The sequence below is a fragment of the Trichechus manatus genome, unplaced genomic scaffold (assembly GCF_000243295.1).
Source record: "Trichechus manatus latirostris isolate Lorelei unplaced genomic scaffold, TriManLat1.0 scaffold00101, whole genome shotgun sequence".
NCBI classification, from domain to species: Eukaryota; Metazoa; Chordata; class Mammalia; order Sirenia; family Trichechidae; genus Trichechus; species Trichechus manatus.
In genome coordinates this window covers 9,932,560-9,953,656 of record NW_004444037.1, presented here as the reverse complement: position 1 = coordinate 9,953,656, position 21,097 = coordinate 9,932,560, and the positions used below count along the sequence as shown (strand labels likewise).

General features: G+C 40.9%; 1 protein-coding gene across 1 annotated transcript in view; it reads right to left on the bottom strand.

Annotated features, from left to right (window-relative positions):
- Positions 1 to 5,547, bottom strand: part of TEC (tec protein tyrosine kinase) — a 117,433-nt gene extending 111,886 nt beyond the window's left edge. Inside the window, 1 exon segment of the mRNA XM_023737380.1 lies at positions 5,504 to 5,547. Coding sequence (XP_023593148.1) covers positions 5,504 to 5,533 — 30 coding nt within the window. The 5' untranslated portion in view covers positions 5,534 to 5,547.
- Between the last annotated feature and the right edge of the window lie 15,550 nt (positions 5,548 to 21,097).

Genomic DNA, 21,097 nt, shown 5'->3' with positions numbered 1-21,097 from the left:
TTTATGTTGAGGTGTAATCCATACTGAATGCTGTGGTCTTTGATCTTCATCAGTAAGTGCTTCAAGTCGTCTTCACTTTCAGCAAGCAAGGTTGTGTCATCTGCACATTGCAGGTTGTTAATGGGGTTTCCTCCAATCCTGATGCCCTGCTCTTCTTCACATAGTCCAGCTTCTCGGATTATTTGCTCAGCATACAGATTGAATAGGAATGGTGAAAGGATACAACCCTGATGCACACCTTTCCTGACCTTAAACCACACAGTATCCCCTTGTTCTGTCCAAGTAACTGCCTCTTGATCTATGTACAGTTTCCTCATGAGCACAATTAAGTGTTCTGGAATTCCCATTCTTCACAATGTTATCCACAATTTGTTATGACCCACACAGCTTAATGCCTTTGCATAGTCAATAAAAAACAAGTAAACATCTTTCTGGTATTCTCTGCTTTCAGCCAAGATCCATTTGATATCAGCAATGATATCCCTGGTTCCATGTCCTCTTCTGAATCCAGCCTGAATTTCTGGCAGTTCTCTATCAATATACTGCTGCAGCAGCTTTTGAATAATCTTCAGCAAAAGGAGCGGGGAGGGGGCAAGTAACTGGGAGGAAAGTTCTTCCCAAAGGGGGTGTTTTTTTGATCCGCATGGTAGGTAAGACGCATGTACTTATCTTTTGCCAATTGAGTGCCACTTCTCGCTGGTTCTGGAAGGTTGAGCAGACTTTCCAACGCTCGGTCTCTCTCAACATGGAAAACACGTCCCAAGCGCCACTGCTTGCCTCATCATGCACGCCAGCCCATCCAGCATGCAGCTTGCTGGTGCCAGCCAGGTCAGGTCTGGCAACTCCTCGCTGCTTCTGAACCATCTCTCCCTCCCCTTGCCGCTCAGTCCAATTCCTCAACTTTTCCTTTGATGTTCAGGGCTCCTAGATTGTCATATATAATCAATTCACTTGTTTTTTGGGGTCTTTGTTGTAAGAGGGACCACAGGAAGCATCTGACTACTTCACCATCTTGGCCCTACCTAGCTCCTATTTTTGTATATGTTTGAAATGTTCCCCATTAAAAAAATTTTTTAAATATGTTTAAGGAAAAGCAAGGTTTCCCATGACTTCGCCATCCAATTCTCTGGACTTAGTAAGAAAGAGAATATGAAAAGGTGAAAGGAGGATGAGAAGGGAGGGAGGAAATTAAAGAACCAAGGCAGGCAAATAAGAGTAGAAAAAGGTGGGTGGGCTCTCCTTCCTTGAGGACCATTATTACCCTAACCTTATCATCAACTCCCTTCCAGTGCACAAGTGTCCTGTGAATCAGCTGAGCCTCATGATAATGTAGTGTAACACTTCCTCTTCTCCTCCAAACAGGAATATGTGGTTCCTAGCAGCCAAAAATAAAACCATAGTCTAATGCAGCATTTGTCTTTGTTGTAACTTCTCTCTTCCCTCTATTTCCCTTCCTTTCCCCTGCTCAAATTTCAGGCAAGCAGCAGTTGGTTTTTCAAGTGTACAGCATGATAAAACGAAAATTCAGTACAGACTAATAAGGCACCAAAGCACAGTGGACAGTCAAGCAAAGAGGATATATACAAATGGCAGCCTTTTTTTAAAAAAAAAAAAGAATCATTAGAAAGATCACCAAAGGTCAATGTCACAACTGAAGCTACAAAGATACAAGAGCAAGAAGGGAAATTTGACCAGGGAAATACTTTACTCTTACTTCTAAGGCTTATGGGATCAGATAACAAAGAATTTCCAAAACTGAAATGCTAGCTGTTATATACCTGATGTCTAAGAGAAAAAAAAAAATAAACTGATAAAAATACTACTTCCACAGTAAACATTTTCACACATTACTGTAACAAACAGAAACTGTAGCCAACCAGTTGCTACCAAGTTGATTCCAACTCTGGGTGACCCCATGTGTATCAGAGTAGAACTGTGCTACCCAAGGTTGTTAATGGCTGGATTTTCTAAGCATATCTCCAGGCCTTTCTTCTGAGGTGCCTCTGGATGGAATCGAACCACCAACCTTTCAGTTAGCAGAAGAGTATGTTGTTTGTACCACTCAGGGACTCTAGAAATTGTAAACTATACTCAGAAAGTGTCATGGATATAAGCCATGATCTAACTACTGTTTGGAAGTGTCCAGTGTCCTTTCCTGTATATCCCATCTCTGATAAAGCAAATTGGTCATGTGTTTTGCCTATTCTTTGCTCTACTCATCATTGTCATTATCTGGTCCTTTTTGATATATAGTGTTACTATTTTTAAAAAGAGCTGCATTGGTAAAATACATCTTTTCTGAGCATTGTGCTCTTTTAAAGAATTATCTATGTGAGATCAAATTGACAATGGCAATTCAAAAGACTGGATGGAAGCTTAGGGGGTTCTGAGTTTTAAGATAATGGTGCTAGGATAATGTGGGAAAAGATAGCAAGAATGGTAGTACAACTTGAAGAATGTAACCAATGTCACTGAATCATACATGTAGAAATTGTTGGAATGGTATATCTTTGGCTGTGTATACGTTCACCAAAATTAAAAATTTAGAAAATAAAGAGCTGCAAATTCATTGACACTCCTCCCAGCTCAGGGTCTATGTTCCCTCCTCTTGAATTTGAGTGGGCTTTTGATTCCTTCAACCAATAAAGTACGGTGGAAGTGACACTATGTGACCTCTAAGACTAGTTCATAAAAGACCGTGCAGTTCCCACCTGGTTTTTTTGGACCACTTGTATTTTGGATGCAGCCCTTGGGTGGTGCAAATGGTTAACTGCTGGGCTACTAACCAAAACGCTGGAAGTTCAAACCCATCCAGAGGCACCTTGGAGAAAGGCCTAGCAAGCTACTTCTAAAAGGTCACAGCCATGAAAACCCTATGGAGTGTAGTTCTACCCTACACATACTGGATCATCATGAGTCACAATCGACTTGATGGCAACTGGTGTGGTTCAGTGGCTCTTTGGACACTCCTTGGAATCCAGTCACCAAACCAAGAGAAGCCTACACCAAATGGAAAAGCCACATGTAGGTGTCCTCTTCAGAGTCCCAGTTAAGCCCAACTTGCAAATTATCTCAGCCTAGGCACCCGATGTGAGTGAGTGAGCTTTCAGATGATTTCAGCCCCCAGTCATTCAGTCACCCCCAGCCATTCAAGTTTCCCAGATGAGACTCCACACATTACGGAGCAGAGACAAGACATTCCCCTTTGTACTTAGTCCTGTCTGATTCCTGACCAGCAGAATCCATGATTATAATAAAATGGTTGTTGTTGTAAGCCTTTAAGTTTAGGGCGGTTTGTTACACAGCAATAGATAACTGGAACATATGCTGTACTATATCATTCTTGTCTACCCTATTCTCATTTCGTCTCTAATCCCTGTCAACCTTCCTCTCTCTCTCAAATTTTTCCTCTTCATTCATCCACCTCTGCATCACTTTCAGTTCATAAGCCAATTTGTCCACAGGAATCATTTCAGGAATTCATGTAATCATTTATTATGACATTTATTGTATAACCATGATGTATGAGGAACTATGCATGAGGCACTGAGGTAGTTATAAAGATGAACAAAATATGATCCTTGCTCTAGAAAGGCATGGGAAACAGTGACTTAAATACAATATACTAAGGGCTATAAAAGTGGTAGGGCAAAGTGTTTTGAAGTCATTAGTGTCCCCTGTTCTTTTTGTTAGGTGCCATTGAGTCGGTTCCAACTCATAGCGACCCTATGCACGACAGAACAAAACACTGCCCGGTCCTGCGCCATCCTCACAATCCTTGCCACTGAGTCAATCCATCTCACTGAGGGTCTTCCTCTCTTTCACCGACCCTCTAACTTTACCAAGCATGATGTCCTTCTCCAGGGACTGGTCCCTTCCGACAACACGTCCAAAGTACGTAAGATGAAGTCTCTCCATCCACACTTCTGAGGAGCATTCTAGCTATACTTCTTCCAAGACAGATTTGTTCATTCTTCTAGTAGTCCATGGTATATTCAATATTTGTCAACACAGTTATCCTTGTTCAAAGTGTTGGGGACCTCAATGAGGAAGTGACATTTGAACAGAACCCTGACAGATTATGGAGATATACAACACATGAATGAAAGTAGATGTTAATATTTGAAACTTTTATAACCACTTACTCATATAATGCATATGGAAAAAAAAAGTAACTTGTTTGACTTTAATCAGAATAGTAAACAGACAAGTCTCTGGAAATAAAAGTAAAATATGGCCATGTGCTGACTATGTCCTTTTCAAAAGTTTTATAGTGGTTTTCAATCATGAGTTCTAATTTTGGATACTTTATTAGCTTAGGAAAGAAGAAATTAAACAGAAAAGCAACAGCCTTAGCTATAGAATGACTCTTTTTTAATTATACATATGTTCACTCTATTCTAAGTACCTGGCTGAAGTTAAAATAAATTTCAATTAGAGTAATTTTTCTATTTGGATTCAATTATAGAATCAAAAGTACATTCTCATGGGAAAAAAATATCTGTTCAGTACACACGGTACTAATGTTTAGAATGAAACACGGTAAATGATGTTGGGATCCAGGTCATCCTAGGTATTAGAAAACTAAGGAATAGTGTCATAAACCTTCCAGAATTTTTCAAAGGTTTGAAAAGAAATCTAGTATTTTACAGAACTTTCCCTTTGCCATCACCCTACTGCTCTTTACTCTCTTCTCTAAAACAAACAAATTTTTCTCACTCATAAACATGCCCTGACCACACAGTCGAAGATCCTCAAGCTAGATGGTTCCCCTTTTAAGGTGAGATCTGAGCACTAAATCTCAATATCATGCTTTGTTAATATAGTCTGAAAATTCCATGATTTGAGAAATCATGTTCTATAAATAAATCAACAGCTATTTTTTCCAGTGCTGTACATCTGAAATTCTGCAAATTAAATGTATTTAAGTAAGTGATACTGGTAAATTGACAGCAATAATAGAATAAAATAGTTAATATATACACATGTTAACATACGTATAAACCAAAATCAGTTGCCATTGAGAAGACTCCAACTCATGGCAACCCCATGCGTGTCAAAGTAGAACTGTGCTCCATAGTGTTTTCAGTGGTTGATTTTTTTGCAAATATATTGCTAGCCCTTTCATCTGCCTCTGGGAGGACTCAAGCCTCCAACTTTTTGGTTAGCAGACAGCATGTTAACCATTTTTACAACAGTGTGAATATACTAAAAACCACTGAAATGTACTTTGTAACATGGCTAAAAATTGTGAATTTTATGTCGCATGAATTTCATCTCAAAAGAAATTTTTTAAAAAATGCATGTACAACATATAAACAATATACAGATGAAAATTAAAACAAAAGTAAAAGTCAGCACATATGGCAAAAACTGAATATATTCAAAATTAGCCTTAACTATTCCACAGATACTTATTCAATCTGTATGCGGAACAAATAATCTGAGAAGCTGGACTATATGAAGAACGTAGCATCAGGACTGAGGAAGACTCATTAACAACCTGTGTTATGCAGATGAAACAAACTTGCATGCTGAAAGTGAGGAGGACTTGAAGCACTTCCTGATGAAGATCAAAGACTACAGCCTTCAGTATGGATTACACCTGAATATAAAGAAAACGAAAATCCTCACAATAAGCAACATCATGATAAATGGTGAAGAAATTGAAGCTGTCAAGGATTTCATTCTACTTGGATCAATAATCAATGCTCATGGAAGCAGCAGTCAAGAAATCAAACAACATATTGCATTTGGCAAATCTGCTACAAAAGACCTCTGTAAAGTGTTAAAAAAGCAAAGATGTCCGTTTGATGACTAAGGGACCTGACCCAAGCCATGGTCTTTTCTTTTCAATCACTTCATACGCATGCAAAAGCTGGACAATGAAAAAGGAAGACAGAAAAAGAACTGGTGCATTCAAACTACGGTTTTGTTTTTTCTTTTTTATTGAGCTTTAGGTGAAACTTTACAGAGCAAATTAGTTTCTCATTCATCAATTTATACACAAATTGTTTCGTGACATTGGTTGCAATCCCCACGATGTGTCAACACTCTCCCCTTCCACATCCCAATTCCCTGTTTCCTTCCGTCCATTATTCCTGTCCCTTCCTGCCTTCTCGTCATTGCTATTGAGCAGGTGTTGCCCTTTTGGTCTCATATACATGATTGAACTTGAATTGTGGTTTTGGCCAAGAATATTGAATATATCATGGACTGCCAGAAGAATGAACAAATCAGTCTTAAAAGCAATACAACCAGAATGCTCCTTAGAAGCAAGGATGGTGAGACTTTGCATTGCTAACTTTGGACACGTCTTCAAGAAAGACCAATCGCTAGCAAAGGACATCATGTTTGATAAAGTAGAAGGCTGGCAAAAATGAGGGAAACCCTGCATGAGATGGATTAACATGGTGGTGCAACAATGGGCTCAAACATACCAAAGATTGTGAGGATGGCGCAGGACTCAACAACGTTATGTTCTGTTGTACGTAGGGTCTCCATGAGTCGGAGCTGACCTGAGGGCAACTAACAACATGAAATCCCATAGAAGACATGGGCCACACTGGAGACTGACACTGTCTCTGGGGAAGCACAGCCCAGCATCAGAGGAGACATCTAACAGCAACAGAGGTTATATCAGTTAGCTTTTGATGAGAGCAAAAACAAAACCTGCTGTATAATTAGTAGCCTGAAACAATAAAAATATGTTATTTCTCATGATTCGGTAGGTTGGTTGGGAAGTTCCTCCAGTCTGCGTGGGCCTAGATAAGGCTGGATGATCTAGGATGGCCTCACTCACATTTGGCACTAGGAGGCGATAAGCCAGAGGACTTCAGTTCCTTTCCATGTGGCCTCTCTCCAGCAGGACAGATCAGACTTTACATATAGTTCTCAAGGCTCCAAGAGCAGCAAGAGAGAGCAAGCCCCAATTACAACACACTTTATGTCTCTGAATGCTTTACATTTGCTATTGTCTCATTGGCCAAAGCCAGCCACATGGCCAAGCCAAGAGCCAGTATGGAAGGACCCACCCAAGACTTGGTTATGGGAAGCCAAATTATAAGTTCATTTTGCAAACAATCTAGCACACAGAAAAATAGATTTGGGTTTTTTTGGTTTGGCATTAGATAAAGTAGTTTGGCTTGGGCTTGGGAGCCAGTTTGTGTCAAACAATACTTATCTCTAAATACTAAAATCACATTCAGCCAGAGAGATGCTCCTGAGCATTTGCAAACTAAGACAGACTAAGGGGGAAGCAAGTTCACCACACCCAGTGCACACACCTCTGGGGCATATACTCATCAAGCAGAATGGTGCATAGAATCACCCCCCCAGTCCTTAAATTACTTCTTCTCTCTCTTTTTTTTCCTTTGCTGACCCATAGAGCTAAATTCTAATTCACATATACCACAATGTACTATACAATGATGGAGTCTCTGGTTGGTGCAAACAGTTAAGAGCTCAGCTGCTAACCCAAAGGTTGGAAGTTTAAGCCCACCCAGAGGTGCCTCAGAAGAAAGACCTGCTGATCTACCTCCAAAAATTCCACCATTGAAAATCCTATAGAGCATAGGTCTACTCTGATACACATTGGGTCATTATGAGTCAGAATCAACTCTGTGGCAACTGGTACTATACACTGATAACCAGAACTCTAGACATTTCTTGTAATTGTGCATTAAATTTGGAGCTTCTTAAAACCTAGGGAACAAAGAATAAACATAATGCTACATAGAATACTAATTTTTTATGATATAATGCATGCCAAGTTATCAAAAGAAAAGCTTTCCCTGTTATTAAATTCCAAGGAGAAGCTATTTTACGGGATCATAAAGAATAGAGATATCATACAAAATCTTCAACAGAAGTTTGGACAGAAATTACAGAAACATTCCTCAGCTGGCTATTTCTTATATTAACACTTGAAATGGTGCATCCACTAAATAAAGTAAATAACGCCTTGGTGAAGGCTTTATTTCTATGGGGGCTGAGCGAGATAGGTTACATCCTGGTTAACTCAAGAAGTAGGAATAAAATATTGAAGACTAAATGGGTAATAGGATTCTAGGTCTTTGTCTGTTAAAAAATTATCTCAGCCTCACTTTTGGCAAAAGTTGAACGAAATTCAGTTTAAGATTTAACTGTCCATTATATTAAGCACCGTATTTGCTGTAAAAGAGGAGAAACACTACCTTCTAGATGGGCCAAGTATTTTAAGGCGTACCCTTCTGAATGATCCAGTATAACAGAAAACATCAATAGTCCAAAAGATCTATGGCTTCACACTGGAATTATGTCATTTTGAGACTCCAAATTCATCTAATTTAAGCCCTGTGTCTTGATTTCATGTTTCTGTAAAATTGAGCTTATATTCCTCAGATTGCTATATAGAAAAATCACTAAGACACTGGCAGGTGTCCTTTTCAGTGTTGTTTCTGCCAAATCAGAAAGCTTTAAAAGGCAGAGAGGCAGCAAGTATGGTTCTCAGTTCATGGCGTGAATTGTACAAATAGACGCTCATATTTTAAATTAGTGAAATAGTAAAGCAGGTTCAAGGCAACTGAACAAAAATCTTCCATGGCTGTTAAGATCCTCTAAGGCTGGGTACTGCATTTCTCTACACTACCACCCTCACCCACGACACACAGAGTATCTACCTGGATGCTTCACTGATACCAAATGTACAATCCCTGGGTGGTGCAATGGTTAACGCACTTAGCTGCTAACTAAAAGGTTGGAGGTTCGAGTCCATCCAGAGGCTCCTTGAAAAAAAATGCCTGGCTATCTACTTCTGAAAATTTAGCCATTGAAAAGCCTATGGAACATAGCTCTACTCTGACACACATGGGGTCACCATGAGTTGGAGTCGACTCAATGGCAACTATTTGTTTTTTTTGTTTGTTTTTATACCTACACTTACATAAAATACATTTTAAATTACCACTTTTTTGATAAATTACATTACACTTGAAACTGAAGATACACTGGCTTAAAAGGCATAAAAAGCAAACCTCTATCACTCAGATGAAATTCCAGAATGTTTGCCTTGTCTAGGATCTACTGAATAATGTTAGCCAATCAGAGTCTTCTAGTCGATGCATGAATAATAATACCTGCATAGCTGGCTGCAACTGGTCTTTTATATTGATCAGAACACCAAGCCCTACTGGTATAAGAACCTGGATAAGAAAGTGCCGCACTGATCCACATTCCCTTCTGAGTTCTGCCCAGGATCTACCCAACTTGCTAGCTATATGAAAATCTAAGAAACTGAATTTACCAATGTCACTATCATCATAAGAAATACTGAGCACTGCCTGCAGAGATATAGCATCATTCCAGAAAGGTCTCTCCTCCTCTACAATATTAGTTGTGTGCGCCTAACTCATAGTGTGACAAACAACTCATACACTTCCCTACTCTGGCTGATGGCTAAAAATGTTCAAATAGTGAATATACCGTTTCATTCCAAAATTAGAAATAAAATATAGAATATAAATACCCCTTAAGAAGGTAGCACGCTGACCAAAGTTCATTTTAAGGTCTCGATCCCAACCTCTCTTGCCATCTCAAACATTTCTGGCCTGCAGTTATCCCCTCTCTATGTGCACCTGATCTTTCTCTACTGGATCATTCCATTTGGCAGAGTAGCATCACTTATGCTCACAAAAAAAGTCATTACTATGACTCACATTCCCCTCTAATTACCACATTATTTCTCTAAGTCCCCATACAGCAAAAACTCTTGAAAAAAGAGATGATAATCATTGTCTCTACTTCTCACCTCATGTGCTTTCCTGAAACCACCCCAGTTGGGCTTCTGTCTCCATCATTTCACTTAAGACTGTGTTTGTCAAAGTAACCAAAGACCTCCATGTAGCCCAACGCAGTGGTCACTTCTCAGTTCTCATCTTATGTAACCTCTCAAGAGTGTTCAACACAGTTGACCATTGTCTCCTTGAAATGCTTTATTTCTCTTGATTCTCTGTGACATGGAAGTTTCCTGAATTCATCTCCTGTCTTAGACACTGTACCTTCTCATTCTTCTGGGCTACCTTCTACTTTTCTGCTTTAGTTCTAAACACTGGCATGCTTGCTTTTCTTCTTCATCTACACAATTCTCTTCATAGGTGGCCTCATCCAGTTCCATGACTTGAAATAGCATCTATATGTCAATAACTCCAAAGTGTACATTGCAAGCCCTGAGATGTACACCTCAAGAACCTCAGATTTATATATCTGCCAACCTGACATCTTTATTTGAATGTCTAACAAGCATCTCCAAACACAACATGGATAAAACAGAACCCTAAAAATATCCACCCCTAAAACTTGCTCTTTCCCCAGTCTTTGTCATCTGAGTAAATGGCCTCACCATCTCCCCAGCTACTCAGCCAAAACTCTAGAAGTTATCTCTGATTTATTCCTCTCCCTTATACCTCAAATCTAATCCATCTGCATGTTCTTTGGGCTGTACTTTCAAAAAAATTTTCTAAATCTATTCAAGTCTCTCCTTCACTCTTCTCCCATTAGTACAATAGGCTACACTATGGCCCCGATTTTTCACAGCTCCCTGTATCTTTCTGGAGTCCTGGTAGCACAGCAGTTAAGAGCTCAGCTACTAACCAAAAGGTCAGCAGTTCAAATCCAACAGCCACTCCTTGGAAACCCTGTGGGGCAGTTCTACTCTGTCCTATAGGGTCTCTATGAGTCGTAATGGACTCTACAGCAACGGGTTTTTGGTCTGTATCTTCTCACACCTCCTTGTATCCTTGCCCTTTCGTAATGCCCTCCCACGGTGACTCTGGATATACCCACGTGACTTTCTTTGATCAATGGGATAACAAACTTGACACAAGCTAAAGCTTGAAGATGTGCTTGCTTGTTTCTGCTTCCTCTCTTGCTTCCTTGTAGTCTCCATGATAACATAACTAGGTCAGTCTGAGAATAAACTCAAGCCAGCCTACTAGACCACTAGCCATATGTCAGTTTGTCAGACTGTGTGGCTTGCATGTTGCTATGATGCTGGAAACTATTCCACTGGTATTTCAAACACCAGTAGTGTCATCCATGGTGCACAGGTTTCAGCAGAACTTCTAGACTAAGACAGACTAGGAAGAAAGGCCCAGTGACCAACTCTCAAAAATTAGCCAGTGAAGACCCTATACATCACAACAGAATATTGTCCAATACAGTGTTGGAAGATGAGTTTCCTAGGTCGGAAGGCACTAAAAATACACAGTGGCCACAACAATGGACTTGAGCATACCAACAATTGTGGAGATGGCACAGGACTGGGCAATGTTTCTTTCTGTTGTACGTGGGTCGCCCCAAGTCAGAGCTGACTGGATGACAACTAACAACAACAACAACAGCAACAAACCTGCTAGAGGGATCTGACATACACATGGAAGAAAGCAGAACTTTCCCAGGCATCCAAATTAAGGCCATCCTAGACAGCCAACAGACAGCTGCCCTGTCAAATATATTAGGGAACCAGCCAAATTCACAGAGCTGCCTACCTGACCCACAGCTGGTGGCAGACACATGAGCAAGCCCAGCAGAGCTCAGCCAAGCCTGGACTAGATCAGGAGAACTACCCAGCCATTCCATAGACTCATGAACAAAAATAAATCTTTATTGTCATACGCCACTGAGTTTATGGGGATGTTCATTACATGGCATTACTGTCACAATAACTGATATAGCCATCATCTCGTCAGGACTACTGCAATAGCCTCCTAATGAGTCTCCCTACTTCCTTTCTTATCTCCTTATCATCCTTCCTTCACTCATCAGTCAACACGATCTTGTAAAAATCTAAATGAGTTCATGTCCTCAGCCCTGCTTAAACCTGTAATGGCATCCCAGTGCACTTAGAGTCCTTACCTGGAATACCGCCTACTTCTCCAGCCTCATCTAGTACCACTCTGTACCTTGCCCACTATGATTCAACTAGATCAGCCTTCCTGTTCTTCAAACACAATGAACTCATGGCTGAGGTCTTTGCAGTGTTCTCTCTGCCTGGAAGACCATCCCACCTGCTTTCTGTATAGTTAGCTCCTTCTTGTAACTCAAATTTCAGTTTAAAGTCACCTTCCCAAACAGCTCGTCTCTCAACCACACAATCTAAATAAATAGATACCCTATTTTAATTCTTTGCATGGTACTTATCACTATGTGACATTTTTCTTGATTGCTAGTTCATTGTCTACTCTTCCTACTGATGTAAGTTCCACAAGAACAGGAATCTTGTTTGTCTATTCACTACTGGATTACCAGCTCATTAAATACTTGATAAATCCTGCCTGACTTATGGAATAGATGGATGAATCAGATCTTGTCTTAGTTATCTAGAGCTGCTATAACAGAAATACCACAAGTGGGTGGCTTTAACAAACAGAAATTTATTCTTTCACAGCTTAGAAGGCTAGAAGTCCGAATTCAGGTTTTAACAGACAGAAATTTACTCTTTCACAGCTTAGAAGGCTAGAAGTCCGAATTCAGGGTGCCAGCTCCAGAGGAAGCTTTCTCTCTCCGTCGGCTCTGGGGGAAGGTCCTTGTCATCAATCTTCTCCTGGTCTCATCAATCTTTCCCTGGTCTAGAAGCTTCTCAGCACAGGGATCCTGAGTCCAAAGGATGCACTCTGCTCCTGGCTCTTCTTGCTTTGTGGTAATGGTCTCTCTCCTCTCTGCTTGCTTCTCTCTTTTACAGCTCAAAAGAGATTGACTCAAGATACAACCTAATCCTGTAGATTGTGTCATGCCTCATTAACATAACTGCCTCTAATCCTGCCTCATTAACATCAGAGGTTAGGATTTACAACACATAGGAAAATTACATCAGATCACAAAATGGAAAACAACCACACAATACTAGGAATCATGGCCTAGCCAAGTTGACACACATTTTGGGGGGACAGAATTCAATCCATAATAGATCCTTTCTGAGATCAGATTTTTATAAAGAAGGAGCTAGCAAACTGAATTTGGAAGGGAAAAAGGCAAACTGATCTGAAAGGGAAGTCTGGAAAGACAGAAAACATGTCAGCTGGTATAGCAGAAAAGCTAAGAGTTTGGATTCTAGAAACAGCCTAGGATTCACACTTGGCTCTGCTCTTTAGTAGCTGTGTAAATACGGACATGCTACTCACCTCTCTGAGCTTCAGTTTCCTCATTTATAAAATGGGCTAATAATTCCTACCTCCTAGAGTTTTGTAAGAATTAAATGAGAAAATATATACAAAGTGCTTAGCATGGTACCTGGATCATAGTAATTACTAATTAAACATTAGTGATAACAATGATGGTGATGATACCCAAAATCAGTCCTACTATTATAGATTAAATTAGCATAATCCATCGAATCTCACTCCACCTGCTGAGTCTACCTATTTTTATTTTTCAATTTTCAGGCATTTCTAATTTATCCCTTCTCCCAAGAATGGAGTGAGCATAGGACCTGGAGCAGAATATTTGGGTTCTGTCCTTGGCTTTCCCACTAACGACTGGGTGACCTTGGGCGAGTCACCAACCTCCATGGGCTGAAAATTATCTTTTCATCAGCTCTCTCCACACCCAAGGCAAGGAGCACAGGAAACATTCTGTGAAGAGGGGGAAGAGTTGATATAAGTTAGAGACATGGAGAAAGACCGACAGGCAGATGGAATGGACAATCCCCTACCAGAGCACAAACAGGAATATCTAAACACCTTAACTCAAGATTTCCAAAATGGTGTTTCTCAGAACACTAGGACCTATCAAATGATAACGTGTGCTTTTATCACACCATAATCTCATAAGGACAGGAGCACTAGCTAGCTGGCTTTATTCTCTACTATAGGACCAGCAGCCAGCACAGTACTCAACACATACCATCTTACTATGTGCTTACAGCATGCTTGGTCAATGAATGGATGAATGAATAAATGAATGAATGAATGAATATATTTGAGAAAAGCTGGGTTAAACAATGTGCAGCTGATTTCTGTGTGCATTTCCCAGAGCCTTTAATATGTGAATAGGCTCTGTGAATCACACAGAATGCAGCATTTCCCAATCTTATTTGATCACAGAACGCTGTTTCCCTTTAACCTTATTAACATCTTCCTACAAAACACAGTTTGGGAAACATCTTAAGCTCACATAAGTCATCTTTACTATCACGAAATAAATAAGTTATCTTACTCTTTATATGTAAAGCAATTAAAAAGCCAAGAAATTTGACTCATATGTAGAACGCAGCTGTCTGATTCTCATTTAAAGTGTTTTCAGATAGCCTACTATTTTCTCCCAGCATCCTGCCCCTTTAAATCTCCCATCACCAGACAGGGCCTCGGTCTCTCCTATCTCCTAAGCAACAGGTAAGGACTCAATGTCTCGCCTTGTTTCTCTGCTCTGCTCTCTGCTCCTGCATAACCAGTCTGCTCTGCGAATCCTTCGACCTCTTCTTCCACTCTCTCTTCTACCTACATCTACATAGTCTTAGCATGAACTTTCTTAAACTGCTTTAATAACTCCTTATTAGAATCAATCCAACAAAGTTTCAATCTTGGCATTTACAATATCATCCCACTCCTGAAAACTTTAAAGTACTTCCTCCCCTTTTATAATAAAGGTTACTCTTTCTCTTGCATTCTCCCACTTGGGCCCTCTTTAGGGTCATTCCTTAACCTAAGTAAATATATTCATGTCCAATCCAATCTGGGCTCCCTCTTCATTTTCCACCACTTATTTCCAAGTGATCAAGCAAGTAAACACACTTAGCCTTTTCATATCTCATGTCTTCACTCAAGCTGTTCTCTACTTGGAAGGCTCTTCCCTCTTTATCCACCTGTTGAAATCTTATTCATTTTTCCAGGTCCTGATCACAGGTAATCTCCTTTATGAAGACTCCCTTATTTTCTATGCTTGTCACAATTGACTACTCCCTTTTCTGTCCCTAAGGCAATTTTACAACTTATCAAAGGCAGACATATAAGGCTAGCTGTACATATGAATGCAGAGATGGCAGGCAGAGTTGGGAGAGAAGACCTTGAACCAGGTGAATCTATCAGGGAGAATGACCAAGGGGTTGGTGGCAAAAGAAAAGACTGGGAGGGTATTTGCATGAATGGCTTGAATCATAAAGGAGAAAGGGTTTTTGCATGAGGGTAGAAATGTGACAACCTGAAAGCAGCACAGAAAAGCCAGGAAAAGACTATGGGAGAGAGAGCTGCAGGGAAGGCAGTGTTCACATTCTCTGAGGAGGCTGGGGTGTGGGAGAGTTGATTCACCATGGAACAATGCTCTCAGAGGGCCACTGGAAAGATCTGGGAAAAAAGCCAGCAGAAGGATGGAAGTTCAGAATCATAGCGAGGTTGACAGTACATAAGAAGACAGCTGATCAGAAAGCCTAGTAGCAAAGTAAACTGAGAATAAGGGGCAAGGCATTGGCCTAGGCTGGCTGAGGTCCCAGATAGTGTTAGAGGTCTAATGAGTCAAGCGTTGGACAGTCTTTGACGAGCATTCAAACAGTAGGTTGATGAGCAGTTTTCAGATATCTATGAAGAACAGATTTCTCTAATGCTACACTCATGGCACAATCCTTATCCCACCCAGATCCAAGTGTGTGGGCTGTGCCATGGAGAGGGGAGAGAGGAGTGGAGGAGAGGGTCTGGGTGTGCTCCTTCCTTCCACTAGGGCAGGGCTTGTAGACTTGAAAGAGAAAGTCAAGCGGAACATGGTACAGAGTCTGCTGTTGTGGTGGTGGTTAGCTGCCGTCGATACCGTGTAACAGAAATATCACTGGTAGATGGCTTTAACAAAGATAAATTTATTCTCTCACAGTCTAGGAGGCAGCCACAAGTCCAAAATCAGGGCACCAGCTCCAGGGGAAGGCTTTGTCTCTCTGTTGGCTCTGAGAGAAGGTCCTGTCATCAATCTTGCCCTGGTCTAGGGGCTTCTCAGAGCAGGGACCCCGAGTCCAAAGGACACGCTATTCTCTTGGCTCTTGTTTCTTGGTGGTATGAAGTCCCTCTGTCTCTCTGCTGCTTCTCTCTTTCGTATCTCAAAAGAGATTGATTTAGGACACAACCTAATCTTGTAGATTGAGTCCTGCCTCATTAACATAACTGCATCTAATCCTGCCTCATTAACATCATAGAGGTAGGGTTTACAACACATAGGAAAATTACAGCAGATGACAAAATGGTGGATAATCACACAATACTGGGAATCATGGCCTAGCAAAGTTGACAGATATTTTGGGGGGACACAATTCAATCCATGACAGAATCTAAGGTCCAAACTGGGCTTGGTGAGAGTTTATATGTCAGGACTGGTTACAAAACGTTTACTGTGGGTGAAGGCAAGGAAAATAGCAGCACATCGCCATGGCTAAACCATGCTAATCTCTGGGTAGAGGTTGGTTAAGAAATCTAGATTCCAGGCATTCGTGGCAGACTGAACAAAAACATCTACTTTCTCTTCTTAAAAGTTCATTAGAATGATAGTAAAGGGTTTTTTTGTTTTTTGGTTGTTTTTTTTTTTTTTTTTTCCTTTAAGGTATAAATCACAAGGATGGAGAGAATGAGACAGCAGACAATAGCAACAAGCCAAGAATATGTACCAGTGGTAAATGACTTAGCAAACCTGAGAAAACTAAACCCGAAACTGGTGGAATAAGGGGAGCCAAGAAACAACCTGATTTAGACCACAGAATCTCCAAAAGGCGAAAGGCAACAGGAACCTCTGGCTGGGGGACTGACTGAAAGTCTCTTCAAAAAGTCGTTGGATCCCCTAGATTCCTTCAGTCACTCTGAATAGCTGGGTGACTGTCCTTTCTCCACTCCAGCGAAAAGCCTGGAGACTTTTCCCCCCGCTGGAGAGCGTAAAACAGAGGGTCTCTGGATTGGGGTACACCAGGCACAGCTGAGGGTGGGGGTGTTTTCCTGAAAACAGCAAAGAGGGGTTATGTGAACATCTGCATATCAGATGCTAAGACTTCTAGCCTCCTTCTGCACTTAGTTTCCCGAGCTAACTGACAGGATCTCCCTCAGCCTCCAGAAAGGAGAGTGGAGAAGCCTTCTCTGAGGACTCTTACCTGTCCAAGAGGAAACACCTAAACATAATGATATCAGAGGTCTCCCAAATAAGGGGGCCAATCAGATCACCCTACAGTGAAGCTCCCAATCAACAAGCGCATCCACACTTTCAGCTTTTAATTCCCCACTAAAACATGAACAGAAAACTAGAAGCATCAGAAATACAAGGAAAGTCTCTAACATGAAAGATACTTAAACAAATGAACAGAAAAATCAACTTGGGGGAAACCGAGTCTGTGTAGGAAGGAGAAAATTTCCCCCCAAATTATCAGTAAGCTCCTCAGGGAGATCAGACACTGAAACCATAAAACAAAAATAAGAAAGAAACAGACACACACTTACACAAATATATATATACATATATATGCATATGTATAGAGTCCTGGTGGTGTAGTGGTTAAGAGCTCGGCTGCTAACCAAAAGGTCCGCAGTTCAAATCCACCAGCCGCTCCTTGGAAACCCTATGGGGCAGCGCTACTCTGTCCTATAGGGTTGCTATACAAACAACAATGCCTATGTATAACCAAACCAAAACCTATTGCCATCGAGTTGATTCCAACTTATAGTGACCTGAAAGGACAGAGTACTACTGCCCCGATAGGGTTTCCAAGGCTGTAAATCTTTTTATGGAAGCAGACTGCCACATCATTCTCCCACGGAATGGCTGATGAGTTCGAACAATTTCAGTTAGCCACCGAGCACATAACCATTACGCCACCTGGGCTCCTTTCTGCGTATGTATAGAGAACAAAATACAGTTTTAATTTAAAATATTAAAGAGATGATTACATTAATGAAAAACTCAATGAGCAGTTTGGATGATAAAGTTGAAAAACACCTCCCCCAAAATGGAACCAAGAAATAAAGACAGAGAAATTTGAAAAGAAAAGAAAATTCAAGGCCCAGTCCAAGATATTCACTATCTGAACAATAAGAGTTGCTAAAAGAGACATCACAGAAAACAGAGAGGAGGAAATTACCAGTGAGATAATTCAAGAAATTTTCCTGAACTGAAGAATGTAAGTTTCCAGATTCAAACAGCCCAGCACAAAAGATGAAAACAGACCCACACCCAAGCACAGCATATAAAATTTCAGAATTTTGGAAACAAAGAAAAAAATTCTATAAACCTCCAGAGGGGATAAAAGAGGGTACACAGGTTACCAACAAAAAAATGAGGAATCAGAATAGCTTTGAATTTCTCAACAGCAAGACCACAAGCTACAAAGCAATGAATGAAACAGTGCCTTCAAAATTCTAAAGGAAACAATTTCCATCCTAGAATTCTGTACTCAGCCAAACTATCACTAGTCAGTGGAAAATAGGTATTTTCAGGCATTCATAGTCTCAAAAAATAGAACTCCCATGCCTCCTTTTCCAGGAAGCTACTGGAGGATGTCCTCCACCAAAACAAGATACAAGTTGCAGCCATAAAGAAAGATGAGCTCCTGAAACGTCCTGGAACATGTATGAACCTAGAGGACTTTATGCTGAGAAAAATAAGTCAGTCACAAAAGGACAAATGTTGTCTGACCTCACTTTTTATAAAATGACAAGAATAGCAATATATACAGAGACTAACGTGTTCACTGGTGGTTACCAGGGGTATGGGAGATGAGAGGGGTATTCATTCTCTAGACAGTAGTCACTTTTTATTTATGGTGATGGGAAAGGTAGCACCATATGTGGGAGAGGTGTGCACAGCTTAACCAAGGTACCTAATGCCACTAGGCTATATACACACACACACAAAGATGTTTTGGTAAATGCTGTATTATAATAATTTTGCACAACAACAACCAAAATACATATGTGTGTATATGTAGCCGTGTATATATATACATATTAAAACAAATAAGGGTCAGAATCTGATACTTCTTAGATATAACCAACCACCTCATGGGATTAATTTTCTTGGTTTGAAGATTTAGAGTCATAGTTTCACAGAACAACTCAGTCAATAAGCAGAATAAAGTTCATAAAGTTTTTGTTCTGTATCTTAGTCTGGTGAGTAGCATCTGGGGTCTTAAAAGCTTGTGAGAGGCCATGTAGGATACAACTATTGGTCCCTACTCAACTGGAGCAAAAGAAAAAGAAGGAAACCCAAGATTCAGAGAAGGAACTGGTCTACAGGACTAATTGTCCACATGAACTACAGCCTCCTCTACCCTGAAACCAGAAGAACTAGATGGTGCCCGGCTACCAGTACCATATGTTCTAATCAGGACCACAATAGATGGATCCTGATAGAAAGAGACAAGAATGTGGAACAGAACTTCAAATTCTCAAAAAATCCAGAGTTACTGGACTCACCATTTATTTCTCCACCAGGTTTGACCACTTTGATGAACAGTTACAATCCAACCCAAGGAAAAACTGGTTGAGTTAGGACAGAGACAAAAAGCCAAGAAGAGGATTTGGAGATGGAGGCAACTACTAAGCCCCTTTTCTCTGGACTTTTTTTTCCCCGAAAGCAATTCTCAAGGCATAAGCATATGGTACAGAGCAATTTTACAATTTCCAGTGACGATGGCCAATTTCACTCTTTTCTATCAGACTAGAATGCCCAATTTATGACCTCAGTCCAGCTAAGGCAGCTGGCCCCTGCGGCTGCTGCCTGAGTTCAACTTTAGTCACTCCACTTTGCACATACAGACTGGACAAGAAGAGAGTGTTTTAGGAGCTCTGAAACAAGTGACACTGCCATCAGCAGACATTTACCAAACATCCATGGGGGACCTAGGACCATACGAGGATTAGCACCTCTGCCAATTCTGTGACCAAGTCTCCCTATCCTGGGCAATAAGGTAATTCTCCCTGTGGGTGGGAATCCGAGGAGGGGTGGAGTCAGGTGGAACAGGGCGGAAGCCAAGGAACTGGAAGAACTGGGATGGAGAGGGGAGGCACCAACTTGGTCAACCTGGTAGGCAGAGGTTGGCTGGAGGCCCAAAGCCCAGGCTCCCAGCACTCCGGTTACCCACAGGATGCTTGGGGCAGGGCGGGGGAGGAAGGGGTGAGCTAAGAAAGGCTGGGAGACCAGCAATTCTTCTCCAAGCATAAAAGTGGGCCACGCACTGCCCAAAACCCCTCCAACCACCCTGTCAAGGGTCAACTTCAGGGAGCAAAGGTAGCCATTCTCTGATCACCAGTCCGATAAAACATAGCCCCTGTCCTTGAAGAACTAGCTGCTGAGGAAACATGATGATTATCTAGATACAGTATAATTAGGTAAACAGATTGAAAAGGCTAGACTAGACACTAACATTCTCTCCTATTTGGGAAGATGTGAAAATTGTAGTATAAGGACTTACGTGGGGCAAAGGTGTTGACAACTACAGCACAGCACTGATTTGCTCTTGTTTACAAAACTTGCCCTATACAGTCCCACAAACTGGAATGTACACACCCTTGTGGGAAAAATCAACATCATTAACATAAACACACTGTAGTAAGCAACCGAGTTGACAAGAGTAATAATAAAACAGATCAGATTAATTGGAGTATGGGGAAAGCATAAATCTTTCTTAACACTGAAAAGGTACTTTCAAGTAAATAAGGAGAAGGTTACACATATTATTCTTTTTCCCCATACAAACCATGGCATTTCGTATGATTTTTTGTGGGCCAAGGAGCTACCAGTGTCACAAACCTGTTAAATCCCGATACTGTTTTGGGAAACCCGCTGTTATATTTTGTTTTCTCCCCAACTCTTTAAGGAAGAATCTTCTAAGAGGGAGTAAATTCTCAGAATTTCCTAAGAGGAAAATGGTCACTCACTGGAAAACTACACGGCATGTGCGCACAAAGCATAAATATGCTGACAACCTTCAAACCCACTTAACCACCGGCCATCCTGTTGTACCAAGTTAACACTGAAATCAACCCTTCTAATCAAACATTACAGTTTCTAAGGAGTAACAATAGATCAGGTTATTTCCAAACCTGGTACACAGCAACGTATTATTCTTCCATGGAGGGGGGCGGGGGGGCACGACTCAGAAGGAAACTTA